General features: G+C 37.5%; 2 protein-coding genes across 2 annotated transcripts; one reads left to right on the top strand and one right to left on the bottom strand.

Annotated features, from left to right (window-relative positions):
* Positions 1 to 29: 29 nt before the first annotated feature.
* sprn2 (shadow of prion protein 2) lies at positions 30 to 2,136 on the top strand. The gene is made up of 2 exons (XM_079449269.1): positions 30 to 432; positions 1,159 to 2,136. The coding sequence occupies exons 1-2, from the start codon at positions 374 to 376 to the stop codon at positions 1,580 to 1,582; spliced, it is 483 nt and encodes a 160-aa protein (XP_079305395.1). The 5' UTR covers positions 30 to 373; the 3' UTR covers positions 1,583 to 2,136.
* Positions 2,137 to 4,333: 2,197 nt separating this feature from the next.
* On the bottom strand, positions 4,334 to 15,848 carry LOC306889535 (STE20-like serine/threonine-protein kinase). Its single transcript, XM_079448583.1, has 17 exons — positions 15,501 to 15,848; positions 13,800 to 13,964; positions 13,661 to 13,709; positions 13,220 to 13,369; positions 12,795 to 12,867; positions 12,082 to 12,276; positions 11,822 to 11,996; positions 9,197 to 11,146; positions 8,990 to 9,120; positions 8,785 to 8,908; positions 7,177 to 7,356; positions 6,956 to 7,085; positions 6,193 to 6,317; positions 5,935 to 6,120; positions 5,721 to 5,846; positions 5,345 to 5,458; positions 4,334 to 5,267 (listed from the first exon to the last, which is right to left on the bottom strand). The coding sequence occupies exons 1-17, from the start codon at positions 15,648 to 15,650 to the stop codon at positions 5,142 to 5,144; spliced, it is 4,149 nt and encodes a 1,382-aa protein (XP_079304709.1). The 5' UTR covers positions 15,651 to 15,848; the 3' UTR covers positions 4,334 to 5,141.
* Positions 15,849 to 16,281: the final 433 nt, after the last annotated feature.

Raw genomic sequence — 16,281 nt, 5'->3', positions numbered from 1 at the left:
CACAGACTGCAATAAAAATTATTTGATACAAGTGGGAAACAAAGAACTGTAATATCATCTTTATTATTTTTTAATTTTTCCACATGGATCTGTTACCATGACAACGGCACATTTATTAACGATCAAACATAATAGGCATGATGGGAAAATACAGTGTAAATACACAGTGTGAACTTAATAAAAATTTAACTTGCGATATAAATCCCTTTAATATGAGCTGAGTCCAGAACAACATGTACCAGGCTGTGATTCTTCCTCGCTTTGTTTTCAGAAAGGGTGGGGCTACAAGCATCCGTGATTGTTCATTGGCTCGTGTCGTGTGAGTGACAGTTCCATAAGGTGGTTGTTTACCACATCAGAGCAGCTTCTCGTGATGAGGTGGAGCAGTTCATCAAACACATTACACAAGCCAGTGATCAGCACAAGTGCCAGGTAAAATGCTTTTATTTTGTGTGCGTTGTAAGATGCTTTGTCTTGCTTTTATTTTAACATTGAGACGGACAATAAATGTCATAGTATCTATATTTAATCTGTCAAATGCAATTTAATGAAGACGCATTTGGGCTACAGAGAATGATCCTAGATCTGGTGATATGGGGATGACAGTAATAGGTTTAAAATGAAAAAATTAAATTACATTAACAACATGGATAACTGTAATGTGCATATATATGTAATGAAATAAATAGATAGCTTTGGTTTAACAAGTGGGTCACTGCATGTCAGTTATTGCAGATTATTTTTACTTTACCTATAGTGGATTTTACTCAATTCCAGTGATCAACATGTTCAATAGTGTGTGTAATGGGATTTAGATGCACGTGTCTCTCAAAACGCTAGAATTGTCTATTAACTAAGAGATCTTTAAACCCCCATGAGAATGACTGAATGAATTCTAATACTAGTACATTTTCATAGCATTGAAATACAGAATATGAATACATATGGACTACGAATACATATTATAGTGGTGCAATATTTTTTTTGAACTCTTTAATTTTAATGTAGATAAACTTACGATAAACTTAACAACAGACCTATAAGTGATATTCTAATAATAATAACAATATTGTATATACAAATAACCTATGGTTAAATAATACAACACAATACAAACTGTTTGTATAATAAGTATGTCTTTTCTATTTTCTTTCAAAGGGAAGCGCAGATCATGACAAACCAAAAGCTATTGAGCATTTGGGTGTGGATGTTACTGGTCGTTTCATTGTGTCCCTGGGCCCACTGCAAACGTGGAGGGGGGTTTGGGAGCAGGGGAAAAGGAGCGGGCCTGGGTGCCAAAGCACCATCCCAGCCCAAAGGATCATCGGGGCAGGGGCTGAAACTGGCAGGTGCCGCGGCCGCAGGAGCTCTCGGAGGAGCTGCCATTGGGTACGGGCTGAGCTCGCTAGGCAGGCAGAGATATGGCCATGATGCCTCCGCATTAGAGGACAAGCGCTATTACCCTGATGGACATCACAATCGTTCGGACTGGCAGTATAACAGAAACACAGCCGGCGGCAAGCACATGGCCAGTATCCTCATATCACTGGGAACGGTGACACACTTCTTTATGTGGAACTGAATTACAGGAGACAACAAAGGATGCAAATAATTTTTTGTTTCTTCTTTATAAAGAGGAAACCACTAAGATCTTATATCAGCGATATTCATTTGATGATTAATATTGAAAGGAATATGAAGTTGGGACAGTGGCTTTAGTGCAGACTTTAGAACGGATTGATAAACTGCATTATGACAAAATTGTTTTAGTTCAGGTTGATGTGATAATTTTATATTAAGCTTTTAAAACACAGTTGTAGTGGTGCACATGTTTAATGAAAATGTATCCGGTGTCTTAAACAAAGATGACAATGTACTGAATTTTTCATGGTATTTGTTTTGGGGGCCTTTATGTCTGTTAATAAATCTGAAGTGCATTTTCTAATCTAACATTGTTTTAAGCCAAACTTGTGATTTTTTTTCATATATTGTTGCTTTTAGTGAAGTCAGTTAATGCTTGTCTGTGAGTTTTATGGTTTGTGGTGTGTTTTAACAGGGATTATTGACACCATCTCTGTTTTGTTTAAATGTGACTTTCGGGGTTTAAATAAATAATCTTTTTAATGTCTACTTTCTTTAACTTGCTTTCTCGTAATCATGACTTTGAACGGTTGGTTTCCGAGCAACACACCAGATGTCATGTGAAGATGGCCACAATGTGCTAGATGATGTTACCATGGCAATGGTTTTCTTCTTGCTACAAGAAACAGAACAGCCATTGTTAAATCTATAAAACAGAGCTCATTCGTCTTTTTAAATATTAATATTTAACTGCTTGATGAAAAAGATATATATCATTTATATAATTAAAATAAATACATTTATAAATTAAGAATACTAAAAGTAAAACAACACATTTTATATGTATAAAAATTATATTATTATATTTATTTAAATGTTTTATAACAACAGCAATAATAATATAAAATAGTTTTTGTTGACCCATACCATAATAGCGTTGCCTGCCTACTTTCCATACCTTTATATGTTGCTAAAATGTAAATGGTAAAACTATATTGGCATTTGTTTTCTTCCGTTGCAATGCTGTGACACCTAGCGGCCACCTTGGGAATCACTTATCATAAACATACAGTACCACTGACCTATAGTCCATAGTAATGCATATTGCAATTGAGTTTGTGAAGGCATTTTTATGCATAAATCCCTTTTCACTATACTGTTTTGAAGCTTAACCTGTAGCTAATTCTACCTATACATTCTCTTTCGTTTAAATAGCCAGTAAGGGTAAATGCATGTTGGAAAACATGCTAAGAATACAAAACAGATACAAACAGACATATTCGGTTCTACTGTTCATTACATTAAAAGATTCAAGGAAAAGGCAATATTTGTTAGTGGCAGTAGTCCAGTGTAGACTTGGACAGTGAAAATAGAATTTCCATACATGCAATAAGTGTCCACAATGTGCTACTTATCATAGAGTACGTGCATGAAGTAGTAAGCAACAGAAGAAGGCCAGAGACAACGTGTCCATTAGAGTTACTGCTGCTTTGGGGAATCTCTTCCAGGAAAACCAAGTACATCTCAATACACTTTCTAGATTTCATCTGCTCTATGAGTGCAGGATAATCGATCTTCAGGATGCTCAACATCATCCTTACGGACTCCAGCAGGCATTAGATGAGTATTGTTATTTGCGGGCGATGTGGTGGCGGTCTGACCTGACCGATCTTTCTCTTGGTAAACATTATCGTGACCATGCAATGGCTCATCTCTTTGGATATGATCTACTGAATCTTATGTGTCCCTATCTCTAAAAAGTTAATTCTGTTTCGTGCATTTATTCATGTATTGATCATATGACTAACCCTGAGACAGCAGCTTTAATGTGCATCATCCATAGCACCTCCATAGCGTGGACTGAGAATTTTATTGTAGGGGTTCCAGTTGGGATATTCCCCAACAGGATATCGTCCCGGGTCGGCCTCAGTTCTCAGTGCATAGGCACTTAATATTTACCACCACCAACAGGATACTGATTAGAGTTACCTGGCATTGTACTTTCAGCTGGAGATGAGGATTGTCTGACAATTTTCACAAAGGGCCTGAAATGTCACTGTATAGATGAGAAAAATAATGTCAATTTACTGAACTGGTGAAATACTTTAACATAACCTAGTTATGAAAAAAAGTGGCGTGATAAACAGTTTTTCAGTGTGTTTAGGAAAAAGTGACTGGTCATGTGTGCGTATTTAAAGTTATTAAGATTTATTTATTTATTAAGTGCTGTCAAACGATTAATCGCAAATAATCTGAAATACTGTGCATATTAATTTTGTATTTATAAACACACACAAATGCATATATTTGAGAAAAATATAAAACACAAAAATGAATAAACGTTTATAAATCCTTTAAATTAATTGATTATTTTAATTATTGGTAAATATAAATAAATGCAAAATATATCATAAATACAAGTAAATGCACGTGTATGTTTTTGTGTTTATAAATACAAGATTAATATGCACAGTACATCTATAATGTAAACAAATATAATATAAAATAGATAACTTTATGAACCAAAAATACTACTGCAATCCATTTTCTGTCCATTTGTTACATTTGATGCAAATGTCATAATGCAGATTTTGATTTCTTTAAATAGTTTATATATAAAGTTGTTTGTCTTACCGTATAGAGGTTGATGAAGAAGCAATTGTCTGTACAGCACTCTGGACACTCAATTGTTTCTCAAAAAAGGAAAAAGTTGAGGTGTGTTTTTTTTCCAGCAATGACAACTCCGGATGTTATAATGTTGTTTAATGGATTACTGTTAGATCAGGCGTGTTTCTGCTCATTTAGCTCTATCATCACGTCAGCTAAACAAATCCACCAGACAAGATATATTTATTTACAATCGACTGTTCTTTTATTAGAGAGAGAGAGAGAGAGAGAGAGAGAGGGAGGAGAGAGAGAGAGAGAGAGAGAGAGAGAGAGACTAGGACTAGTTGTTACCCTCAAGTGAATATTAATATATTAATATTCAATATCTTTAATTCAATATTTATGGAGACACATTCACATTTAGTCATTTAGCAGACGCTTTTATACAAAGCGACTTACAAAGAGTTCAGGGAGCAATAAGTGATATGTCATAAAATAGCAATAATACAATAGGTGCATACACAAAGTTCCTAGTTTCAACAAAAGCTAGACCACTACCTGTTAAGACAAAGAGGCAGGGTTAGTGTAAATATTTTTTTAGACACTGTAATTGTACTGTTATTTTTACAGATTTTTCAGATATAATGTAAAAAAAACTGTAATTTTACAGAATTTTTGAAATACTGTGAAGAACTTTGAAATTACAGAAAAAGACTGCAAATTTACAAGAAAACCATGAAAACTGACTTTTTTTTACGGATATTTTACAGGGCTGGCTTAAGATTAGAACGTTTTCTTTCAGTTGTGAATGTAAATTTTCCTTAGACGACAGAATCCACCACGAGTTTGAAACTAACATTAAATAACATCTTTAATAACCTTATAGTTAGCAAGATACAGTTATCCTTGTAACTTCACTGAGTGACAACTAGCCCCAAAGTTGAGGAAGTTCGTCAAGAGAAGCTCAGGTTGTGAAAGAACTTCGGACGGCGACTTGCGTGACGGTTTTCAGGCTCACTGCCTCTCCTCCGCGTTCCCTCTTTCTCTCGACGCCTGCGAGCCAGGTCCTCTTCCAACACCTGCACATACACAACATGAGTTGTCCATCGGACATATTGCAAAACCTTAAAACTACTCTTCACTTGCACTCCATCACCTCTTTCCTGCATGCAAGCTTGTCTCTCCATTCATTGAGCTCCAAGGTGTGCTCATCCTCCAAAGTTTTGATTTTTTTCTTCTCCATGTCCACAAGAACCTGAAGCTTCTCGTTCTATTGCACAAAAATACAGACACTCAAAATGGCAGGCTTGTACAGATGCACTACGCTTAAAGGTCCAGTGTGTATTTTTTAAATCATTAAAACTTTATCTCCTTCAGCAAAGAAGCAAAAATGTGACAACATCTTAGTCACCGTAGTGCTTTGAAAGGTAGGGGGGTAGCAATTCGCAACCTCGCCACTAGATGTCGGTAAATTCCATACACTGCACCTTTAAAATACACAAGACTTTGTATAAAAGGTGTCACTTGTTTACCTGTAGTTGCTGTAGTTCAGCTACACTAGCGTCGCATTGTTCCTGTACTGCTTTCAGCTGGTTCTCATGGTTCTCCTGAAGACTCTGTCTCTCCAGCTTCTGTCTTGCTTCTTCTTCTGACAAAAACTGTGAGAAGAAAAGCCTTTATTTTTAAGAAACATCAGTGAGGCATAATCTACAGTCCACATTTCAGAAGCTTGTAGAAGAAACAAACCTGTGTGAGACGTTGTCGTTGTTCAGGACCACTTGGACCTTGCTTCTTAAGTTCCACTTTAAACTGGTTTAAAAGGGCCTTGGCTTCGGCTTTCTGAGCCTTCTGGAAGGTAGCTCTTTCTTGTGCCTGCAATGACTTCTGATTTTCAAGAAGAACCTGCTGAAACCGAGACGCTCTCTCCTTTTCCTGACATATGAGAAAAACTGTTCAGAATACCAAAAATGCCCGAAATTGCATTTGGAGGTTCAAGTGAAGCACCTTGTTGTGTCTTTTGGTCAGCTGCTGTCTCTGGAGGCTGTACTGCTCCTTCACCTGCTGTTTGAACAGGTGGTACTTCTCCTGTAGATGGCGCTGTTCTAACTCCCAAATCACAGCCTCGCGAGCTTTGGCAGGGAAGGAAACACAGTGGATTCAAGTCATGTGAGAATGTTCATATGTGACCCTGCCTGTGAAGAATGTGTGATTTGCCATTGTTAACATAAAACCATCCTATGTAAAGAACATGATGTGAAAATAAAACCTTGATATGTTTAAAGTAACAGTTCACTCTAAAATAAAAGTTGTTCCAAATCTGTTATCTATTATAATTTATTTTTGTTCTGATGAACGCAGAGAAAGATATTTGGAAGAATGCTTTTAACCAAACAGTTCTAGCTCACAATTTACCATGGTAGGTAAAGTTGCTTTGTAATTTCTTTGTTTTGTTGAACAAGAATGTAGGAAAGCAAACAGTTCTGGGTCACTTTTGACTGCCATTGTCATTTTTCCTAGGTAGTCAATGGTGTCCAAGATCTGTTTCGTCACAAGCATTCTATCAAATATCTTTCTCTGTGTTCATCAGAACAAAGACATGTATACATATTTGGAACAACTTGAGGGTGAGTAAATGAAGCCAGAAATTGGGGTGACCTGTCCCATTAATATTGACTGCAATGTCAAAGACACTATTCCGTGTATATTGCGAAGAATGCAGTTAACATTTCCTGCAAACAATTTTAATATTTTCCCCTAAAATGCATACCTCTCTTGAGCTGTTGGGATTTGGCTGTAATCTCCCACTCGAAGGACGCCACCTTCCTCTTATGCTCCTGAACTCCTTTCTGTAGAGCTTCATTGAGTTCCTGTTGCTGTTGCTGCAGAAACCTTTGCTCCTGAAACACAAACAGTCACGCTCATTGTTTCTCACACATTGTGTTTGGACACAATTTTAAGATCAGCATGTGCGAATGCAGCGGTCCACACCTCTTTAGAGTCAGCTTTGAATGAACTGCTCTTTCGGCTCAACTCTTTCTCCTGCTGGGCTTTGAGTCTCCGTGCGTCCTCCCGGAGCCGGGCAGTGTGCTCAGCCTCCATTTGGCTGCTTTGCTGTTGGAACTGTTTTTCAAGTCTCTCAAGTTCACCGTCATAATACTGCTTCTTACTCTGCAGAGGTTACAGGTTGTTAGTACATCTCACTACGACAAAAGCATCAGGGGTTTTCTAAACTTCGTTCTATGCTAAAGTCATGAATAATGGATCATAATGTTCAGTTTATTTTTGGAGAGATGTGAAGATCATAATGAGGACTTTGGAGACGGGCTCTTTTGACTTGGCCCAAAACCCTAGCAACTAGTCTCGAGTAGCCAAAACTTCATACTGAAGGTCTGGGGCGCTTTCGTCGCTTTCGCCGCTTTCTTTAGCCAAGGCCCACCCAAGAGGCCATATGACTGAAAGTTATATCACAAAATCACGTTTCGTTTTGTGCCGCATCATGTTCAAAGGTGGAAATGTCTCACAAATCCTGTGAAATTCAACCAAACAGATGATGACTTTGAACGTGCTGAAGTGTTTCCAGAAAGGTGTGCCAAATGCATCAGATGTTTAACCAACAATCCGTGGGCGGGACATCTGCGGCTGAGATTACCTAGAAACCATCCTTTACATCGTAGCAACGTCTACCATAACAATGCATTAAAACACGCAAACTTTGCAGTTGCACCAGTGTCTGGAAATCACCCACAACACTCTAGCATCATAGTGGCGATGACTCATCTTTTCTTCCGAAAATTTCAAAATTCAGCTTAGAATATTTAAAGGCATCATATTAACTTCTTATTGATCTTATTTACTTCACGTGTTACTGCTAATGTAACGGACATTCTTATAGAAAAAGGTGCTAAAAATGGTTCTTCACATCTATTTTTGGTTCCCAAAGAACCATTTAATCAAAGACACTTTTTGATCTAACCTTTTTTACAGTCTTAAGAACCCTTTTCCACTACACAGAACCTTTTGTGAAACAGAAAGGTTGTTTTTCAAACCATACAGCCAAAATGGTTGCATTTCCAAATGCACATTTTTAAGAATGAATGCTGTGCAGGAGGAGAGTAATAACATTAAAACATGTTGGGCTGCGATATTATTGTATACTGTAATGTGAATTGGCTACATATGACGTCCCACTCCTGACTCTTTAAAATAAAGGTGCTTAGGAGGTTCTTCATAGAGATGCCATAGCAAAAAAACATTCAAAACCATTGAGTCAAAGAACCATCTCTTTCTTACCTTTGATAACCTGAAGAACCTTTTTCATCATAAAGAAATGTTTGCGAAATGGAAAGATTCTTTATAAAACCCTTTAGAAAAAAAGTTATTCTATGGAATCCGGAATCTCCTTTAGTATTAATAGTGCACATTATTTCCCACATAATATTCCATTTAAAAAAACATTCGTTGGAAAGAAGTTGGAAATTAGGTTATTGTTCACAACATGCACAACTAATACTGAACGGCTGATCTGCCAGGTTTTGCCAAAATATAAGAAACATTAAACTACTATCAGGTTTGAGGTGCACAAGCAATGTGACATACAGTCATCTCTTGTTCGATGTGGCGAAACATCTGTTCTCTCTGCTGCTGGAGTTTCTGCTCCAGCTGCGCATGTTCCCTCTGCTCCTCTCGCTGTAAGAGCTTCAACGCGTGCAGCTCCTGCCGTCTGCAGACACATGCAATAATTTGAAACATAATTATCATATCCAAAAGTCCATGAAAATGATAAAAGACTGTTTGCTGTTACCTGTTGTAGCGCATTTGTTGTTCCTCTCTGTCTTTGTCACTGAGCACTTTAGAGGTGGTGACGCTGACCTCCTGTCCATCCACCATAAATGTTCTGATCTTCTTTACTGTCCGTCTGCTCGCGGCTAATTCCTGAGTTGATACGAACATTGTATTTACATAGGCTATGTTTCACTTATATGCTTGGTCTGCTTTGTTTATTACTCACCCCTTCAAAACCAGGAGACAGCGGCGGTTCGGTATTTGGAGAAATAGGTGCAACCTTGTCTTCATTAGATTCCTTGGGTGCGTTTCCATTAGCCCCTACGTGTTGTTCTTTTGAGCCATTAACAAGAACACTTTCTTCGTTTTTATCTTGTCTCATTGTGTCCTCTTCGAGTATAAACATCACATGCTTTTTTCCTTTTGGTTCAATCACATCTGTTGAAGTACCATTGCTTTGGCTTTCAATTTGCTTTCCTTCAATGTCCTGTATACTTTCAGTATCATTTCCTTGAAGCTTGTGCTCGGGTTTAATTGAATCTATACAATCTTCTTTTGTTTCGGAACAGTGTGCTGTTATACGTTTTGTTAACTCATCTCTGACAGCTTCTTCTTTACTCATTTCTCCTTCTGTACTGATCTCTTCTGTATTGGGCTGACATGACAGTTCTTGCTTGTGTACAACAATTATATTTGTTATCTCATTTTGAGTTGTTGTTTCCATCTTCTCGAATTGTCTTTTGTTGTCAATGTTCTCATTCAAGTCTACTTCATCAATTTCAACATTGCATTCCTTTTTAACATCTTCGGAGGTTAAAAGCTCCTCTATTTTTCCATAAGGATCTTTGGTTTCTTCACAGGATTTGTCTTTCTCACTATTTTCCTTTATTGGATCTATGTCTTCATTCCCAACATCCATTGGAATATTCTCTTGACTGGTTGGATCCTCACATATTACCTCAATGTGCTCTTCTGCGTTGGTCGAACGTTCCTCTTCCTCCATTACCGCGTTTGTTTCTCCACATAGTCCGTTGATTTCCTCACCGTTTTCCTCTTTCGTTGCATTCGATGTCCCACCATCTGTCTCCAATTCTTCTCGTTCTTCAAGTTCTACCACAGGTATTTCTTCAACAAGTGTGATTGTTCCCTCATCGGGCTCAATTTTTGATGTTTCATTTGTCTGTTGACTTTGCTCAAAATCCGGAATGACTTCATGCAAGCAATAAGACGGCATCTCAAGAGAAGAGATTTTCTCATCTGTTATGAAGGGAGAACTACACGTTTTCAAGGAGCAGGCCAAATCAAGGTATTGATTTGTATAATGTTCCTCTTCCCATCTGTCTTGTTTACTTAATATTAATATTGATGTTTCCAAATTCAGCGCTTTCACCAGAGAGCTCTGAGGATGTGTTGCTTTAGGAAGCATGTCATGAATTGCCGGGTTTTGGAGGGATTTCCAGATTGTCTGGTCATTGTGGACCGAATCATCAGACATCACTTTTTTCACATCAAAAGTGTTGTCATCCATATCAGTGTGATCTTGGGTAAGATCTAGTGTTTTCTTGTTGGAGAAATCTGTTGGTAGCTGTGCTGGTGCTGGTGTGCATAAGTGGTTTAAGGTCTTGACTTCCTCTTTGTCAGTTTCTTCTTTAGCTTCATTGTCTTTGGTGTCGGCGGACTCATTGCTTGTAACTTCAACTAAGTCAGATGTCTGTTCTTTGGATTTGTCAGTGGTTTCATGGCTATCTCCCTCTGAAACAGGAGAACTTTTGGTTTCATGGCTATCTCCCGCTGAAACAGGAGAACTTTGCTCAGTTTCCGTCACGCTGGAGTCTTTAGATGCCTTAGCTGGCGAATTATCACCCCAGAATCCGGATTTGCGTCGACCGCCCCCTGTCAGAAACGAGAGCAGATTTCCAGGAACGGAGAGGCGTCTTGCCCTCTTCTGGGCTTTATCTGTGGCGTGGGATGCCCTGCGGGTCACTTTAACTTCAGTGTTTGGCTCTGGAACGGTGGGAGATTGAGGAACAGCTTCTGGAACAGTTATCTGAGAACTGTCAGGTTCATGTGCTGCTTGTTCTTCAGCTGCTTGCACTGATTCAGTTTGTGTTTGCTCAGATTCTGTTGCTTTTGTTTCGTTTACAGAATCCCGGTCTGAATACAGGTCTGACAAAGACTGTACAATAGAATATACAGAAGAAAAGTATGTATTAAACCCTTTGAAAGCATGAACTTCCATGTGTTTCAACCTTTTTTTTTGCTGATCTGGTGATTCTTAAAGGTATTTCTGCTGAAGCTTGTTAAAGTTAAGCCAATATAAGATGTCTGAATACTATTTTTTCTGATTGGAAGATGACCTGCTAGAGTCTTCTTTATTAATTTCAAAATATTATTAAAAAATTTGATTCCAATCATTAGTCTTTAATTTCAATTTTACATGTTTTTAATTAGTATTTTACTTAATTTTAATCTTTAATTCCATTTTTTAATTTCAATTTTTACCTTTATTTTTTATTTTCAAACTTAATTTCTATCTTTAATTTAAATTGTATATATTGTGATTACATTTTTTACTTAATTTCAATTTATTATTCAAATTTTTAATTTCATTTGAATCTTCTATATTTATTATCAATTTTAGATTTTTGTTATTTAATGTTTAGACATAATTTTGATCTTTAATAAAAAAATTATGTTTTATTTTCAAGATTTTGTTTCTTGTTAAATTATATATTTTATCCTTAGTTTTCTCTCCTAAAATTAAAGTTTTTTATTTGCACACTTTATAGAGATTACCAGAATAACAGGTTATATTTAACTCCAAAAGTCTTGAATCTTGAGATGCCTTTACCTCAGCTTCTATGACCTCAGTGACCTCTGCTTTGGCTTCAGCGATGAGTTCTTTAAGAGCTCGCCCGTCTCGACCCGCATATGCGAAAGGGTGAGCCAGCAGCTGCTGGGCTCCCCAGCGAGCCTCTGGGTTCTTCTGCAACGTCCTCCGCAAAAAGTCTTGAAAATGGGACGACCTGGAAAAAGACGTTAAAAGCAGTTAAGAAGTCCTGCTTCTTTGATCGATGGGTTGACTGACTGATTGAAGAAGTAAACACTCACCAACGACGGGAATTAGAGAGCACGGGAGGTTGAGATTTGGTGATCTTCAGCAGAACTCTCATGGGATTGAGCGAATGATGAGGAGGCTCCATCTCAGCAGCTTCGATCAGAGTGATGCCCAGTGACCAGATATCTGCTTTACAGCTGTATTGATTGTCCTTCGAAGTTTCACACATGATGACCTCTGGTGCCATCCTTGAAAGACAGAACCGAAGACACAGGTGCTCACTATATGTAGTGACTGGCAATTTAAACCTCAGTAAGAATATCCTGACAATATGTGCATTTAGCCATGAACATTTTCAACCTTTGTGTAGTGTTCACGTCCATTTTTTATTATTTTTTTAACCTCATGCATTTTTAATTGAAGACTAACATGTTTTGTTCAACATATTTATTGTATAGTACATTTTCTTAATGAACAATGCTATGGGTCTACTTGACATTGGCTGAGAAAAAAAGACATGAACACCATACAAGGGTTTAACTTGCTCAGCAAGATTTCTCTGCAAACTGTTGTTCTCTTCAAACCGCTGTGACAGTAGTCAACAACTGATAATAGAAAAAAACCTTTTGCAAACCTAATGTTGTGAAAACTCGAATATGCATACACATATACTTGTGCTGTGTTATAAATTGCATCTGGACAAATTTCAGAAGCTATAGTGATGTGTGAAATCGAGAAAAACTCTTCACATAACTCTTAATCTTACCAGTACGGTGTTCCAATGAAAGTTGATCGTTTTTGGAGGGTGTTTTCATTTTTTGCAGACACACCAAAGTCAGCTGCATGAGAGAGGACACAAATGTAACGCCAAACAAATGAAGAGATGTGTAAGGATTCATTTAATCGACTGAATGAATTTGTGAAACTTTTTCTGTAAGTCAACAGGAATTGTATGTCAGCACTTTGGTGTGCATAGAATGCTAAACCGATGCATAAAAATGCATGAAATACATGTTCAAATCCAATAAATATTGTGAACGTAAAGATGAATTTAATTTAGTTTAAGGAGAACTGACGCCCAGCAGGACCAATGTCTACATGTCATGTAACTTTATCCACGTGACACATAATTCACTCAGTCCGCAAGATAGTCATGTTACAAATTTCGTCTCAGAAGAACAGCATATGTACCAAGTTTGACCTGTCCCTCCATCGTGAGCAGAATGTTTCCGGCCTTCAGATCTCTATGAATAATATGATGCTGATGCAGGTAAGAGAGGGCCTGTAGGGTCTGACAGCACACCTCGCTGATCTGTTGCTCCGAAAGACCCCGTTCCAGTTCTGCAACACACGCGGTAAATGTAAAAGTTAAAGTCCTGCACCAATAAAATCTGATCTGAGAAGTCTTCCCAGCACTGTACGAAAAACATAAGAACTAATGCTGGGAAAACTTGGACCCTGTAGAGTAAAATGACATATAAATGTTTTCAGGTTATTTTATATCTGACTTGTAAAATAGCAGCCTATTTCAGTATTATTTCAAAAATGTTATTCTAAAATATAAAATTCTGTCAAATAAAAAAAGTATATAACAAATATGTTTATTTTTACGATGTAATAAACCACACCCACCCAACATGATGTCATCCAGGGCTCCTCCAGGGCAGTACTCAATAAGAATCTGAAGTGAGGAGACACACGAAACTTCAGTTTAATACTGTGAGCAAATAAACGCTATTGCAGTTTAACTTTATTAACAGGTGTGGCTCACCCACAGCCATCCCTCAAAGAACATGGCGTCCAGCAAAGAGAGAATGTTGGCGTGACGGCAGGCCGCCAGGATGTCAATCTCGGTGATGTAGTCGTCGAGCTGCTCCTCGCTGCGTACTTCAATCACTTTAGAAGCACCCAGGACTCCCGTCGTCTGATTGTGAACCTGTGTGTGTAACACATCAGATTAGCCCTTGTCACATCCGATGCAATTAAATAAAAACATGATAATGAACTTAACAAGGCTTGATGCTGTCTTCACATGCACTCAATAGTTCCCACTTTGACCCAGAAATAATTCATGGGACGGTGCTCTGTTAATGTTAGCAGATACTTGTCATGTTTTAATGCTACTACATTGGTAACAGTAATGTTTTAATGTTACTAAATGCTTTAAATGTAACTAGATACAGGCGTTATTTTCGGGTTAACGTGGGAATATCACTTTTGCACCAGCAATTAATGTTGAAATTTCAACAAATCACCATAATAGTGATCAGTGTTTGCTTTAGTTGAGCGCTTGACTCTTAAAGATACGTTTCTTTAGATGTACACGTGTACACATATGTTGTGAGAAAAATAACTAAGAACCTGCAGGTTTAGAAAATGATTAATCTGAAGTTCTGTAACTTACTTTTCAGTGAGAAATGTTATTAATATGTGCATATGGAGTAATAAAAATAGATGATTAAAAGGTTTCTTGCTGTCTGGGGATGCATTATTTGTTTTACTTTCTGATCGAACGTAGGTGGTATTGAGGGAAATTCTTGTTTTAGAGTGCGTTTAAGGACACAAATATGTGTAGTGCAGGATGAGTCATCAATGTTTTTGTTCCATTTACTGTAAAAGCTATGACTGCAAACACCTGTTTAAATGCAAATAGCTTTCATTTATAATTTGACTGTATGTAGTCGCAATAATGTGCGTTTTATGTTTCAGGGAAGGATGAAGACAACAAAAGTTTGATGTGTAAAGTTGAAAATCTCTTACAGGAAGCCATGCTTCATATTATAGTTCAACAGGAAGTTGACAAACCACAGCGTGGCCCTGAACGCAAATTTTCCATCACCTTGGAAACCTATCGCTAAAACAATGTTGCTAAATAAGTGTGTATGCCCCTTGGGGTGACTGTACCCTCAAATTGCATCTTTCTAACATTGTTGATACGTTTTGATAAAAAACTAAGGCCAAATATAGTACTAGTATCATAAAAGTCATGTTTTATATTAAAAAACCTGAAACCACAACGTGATGTCTCGCCATCCACAGACAAAAATGTATGTTTTTAAAGATGGCAGACAGGTTGAAAGGCCATCGGAACACCGTCTCATACAAACAAATTGGCTTTCTTTTACATTTTATGCTGAAGTATGTGTGCTTAAGTCAATTTAAGACCATTTGCCAATAGAAATATTAACTTCAATAAAAAGCTTTAATAACAACAAGTCTATTAAAATAATGGTAGTCAAGCATAATAAATGTATATGCAAACAATATATTTATTTCACTTTATTTTATACAGTAAATTCATTTCCAAAGCCAATGTTGTGTGGGAGACATTTCCATGACAGACTGGGTCAGATCATATCAGCACTGTTATGAACAGCTTTTATAATGTTTTATTATATTGTTTTGCAAATAACTTGAAATAATTATTATTTAGAGACAAGCAAACCCTAAATGCTGTTTAATGCTCTCTTACCTTATACACCTTCCCAAAAGCTCCATCTCCCAGATCTCCCAGAGTTTCCCACGTCTGATGTGGATCCACATCCCTCTTCAGGTTTTCGTAGTGTCTGATCCGCTTTTTCTCCACACCCAGCCTAAATATTCGCATCAGGAGGGAGGCCATCGCTCCCTCCTTTTAATTCACCCCTCCTCTTTTAAAATCCCAGTTACTCCGATGTATCAATGATCCTGAATGCCTCTCTCAAGGGAAAGCAATCAAAACCACTTACAAAACTACTAACAACACACACTAAAGTAAGTCTGCAGAGGGAAAGATGTTTTTGATTGTCACATCTCTTCTCTGCACACGTCTAAGCCCGACAGGAAGCTGCAACCACATCCTTCAGTAATATGGACCACAATAATGTGTAGGATGTGCGTTTCGTCTCTGCGATACTCTACAGTAATGTTTATAACGGTATGAGCAGACATAATGGCACATTGGGGTGAAGAAATACAGATGTTAGTTTTAGGCCTACTATGCTTTGATGGAGCTTTATGTGTCCTCGGTCTAAATAATACTCTCAAACCGTGAGCTGGAAGCGTTCTGGTATTCTACAAATTGTGGTACATTTGCTACAGTCACCCACTTATTTATAAGAGGATGTGTGATTTATGTCCACTTCAAAACTTTTAGTGAAATATTGAATTGAAGGATGTAGTTTTAAACATGAACCACTAGATGTCCCTCTAGTCCATTTCTTTCACATTATTCCATCAGTATTTTAAATGTAAACAAATCCTACATATATGCG

The sequence above is a fragment of the Barbatula barbatula genome (assembly GCF_947034865.1).
Source record: "Barbatula barbatula genome assembly, chromosome: 24".
Classification (NCBI taxonomy): domain Eukaryota; kingdom Metazoa; phylum Chordata; class Actinopteri; order Cypriniformes; family Nemacheilidae; genus Barbatula; species Barbatula barbatula.
Note: the sequence above shows the minus strand (reverse complement) of the source record. Positions and strands in the feature narration are given on the sequence as shown.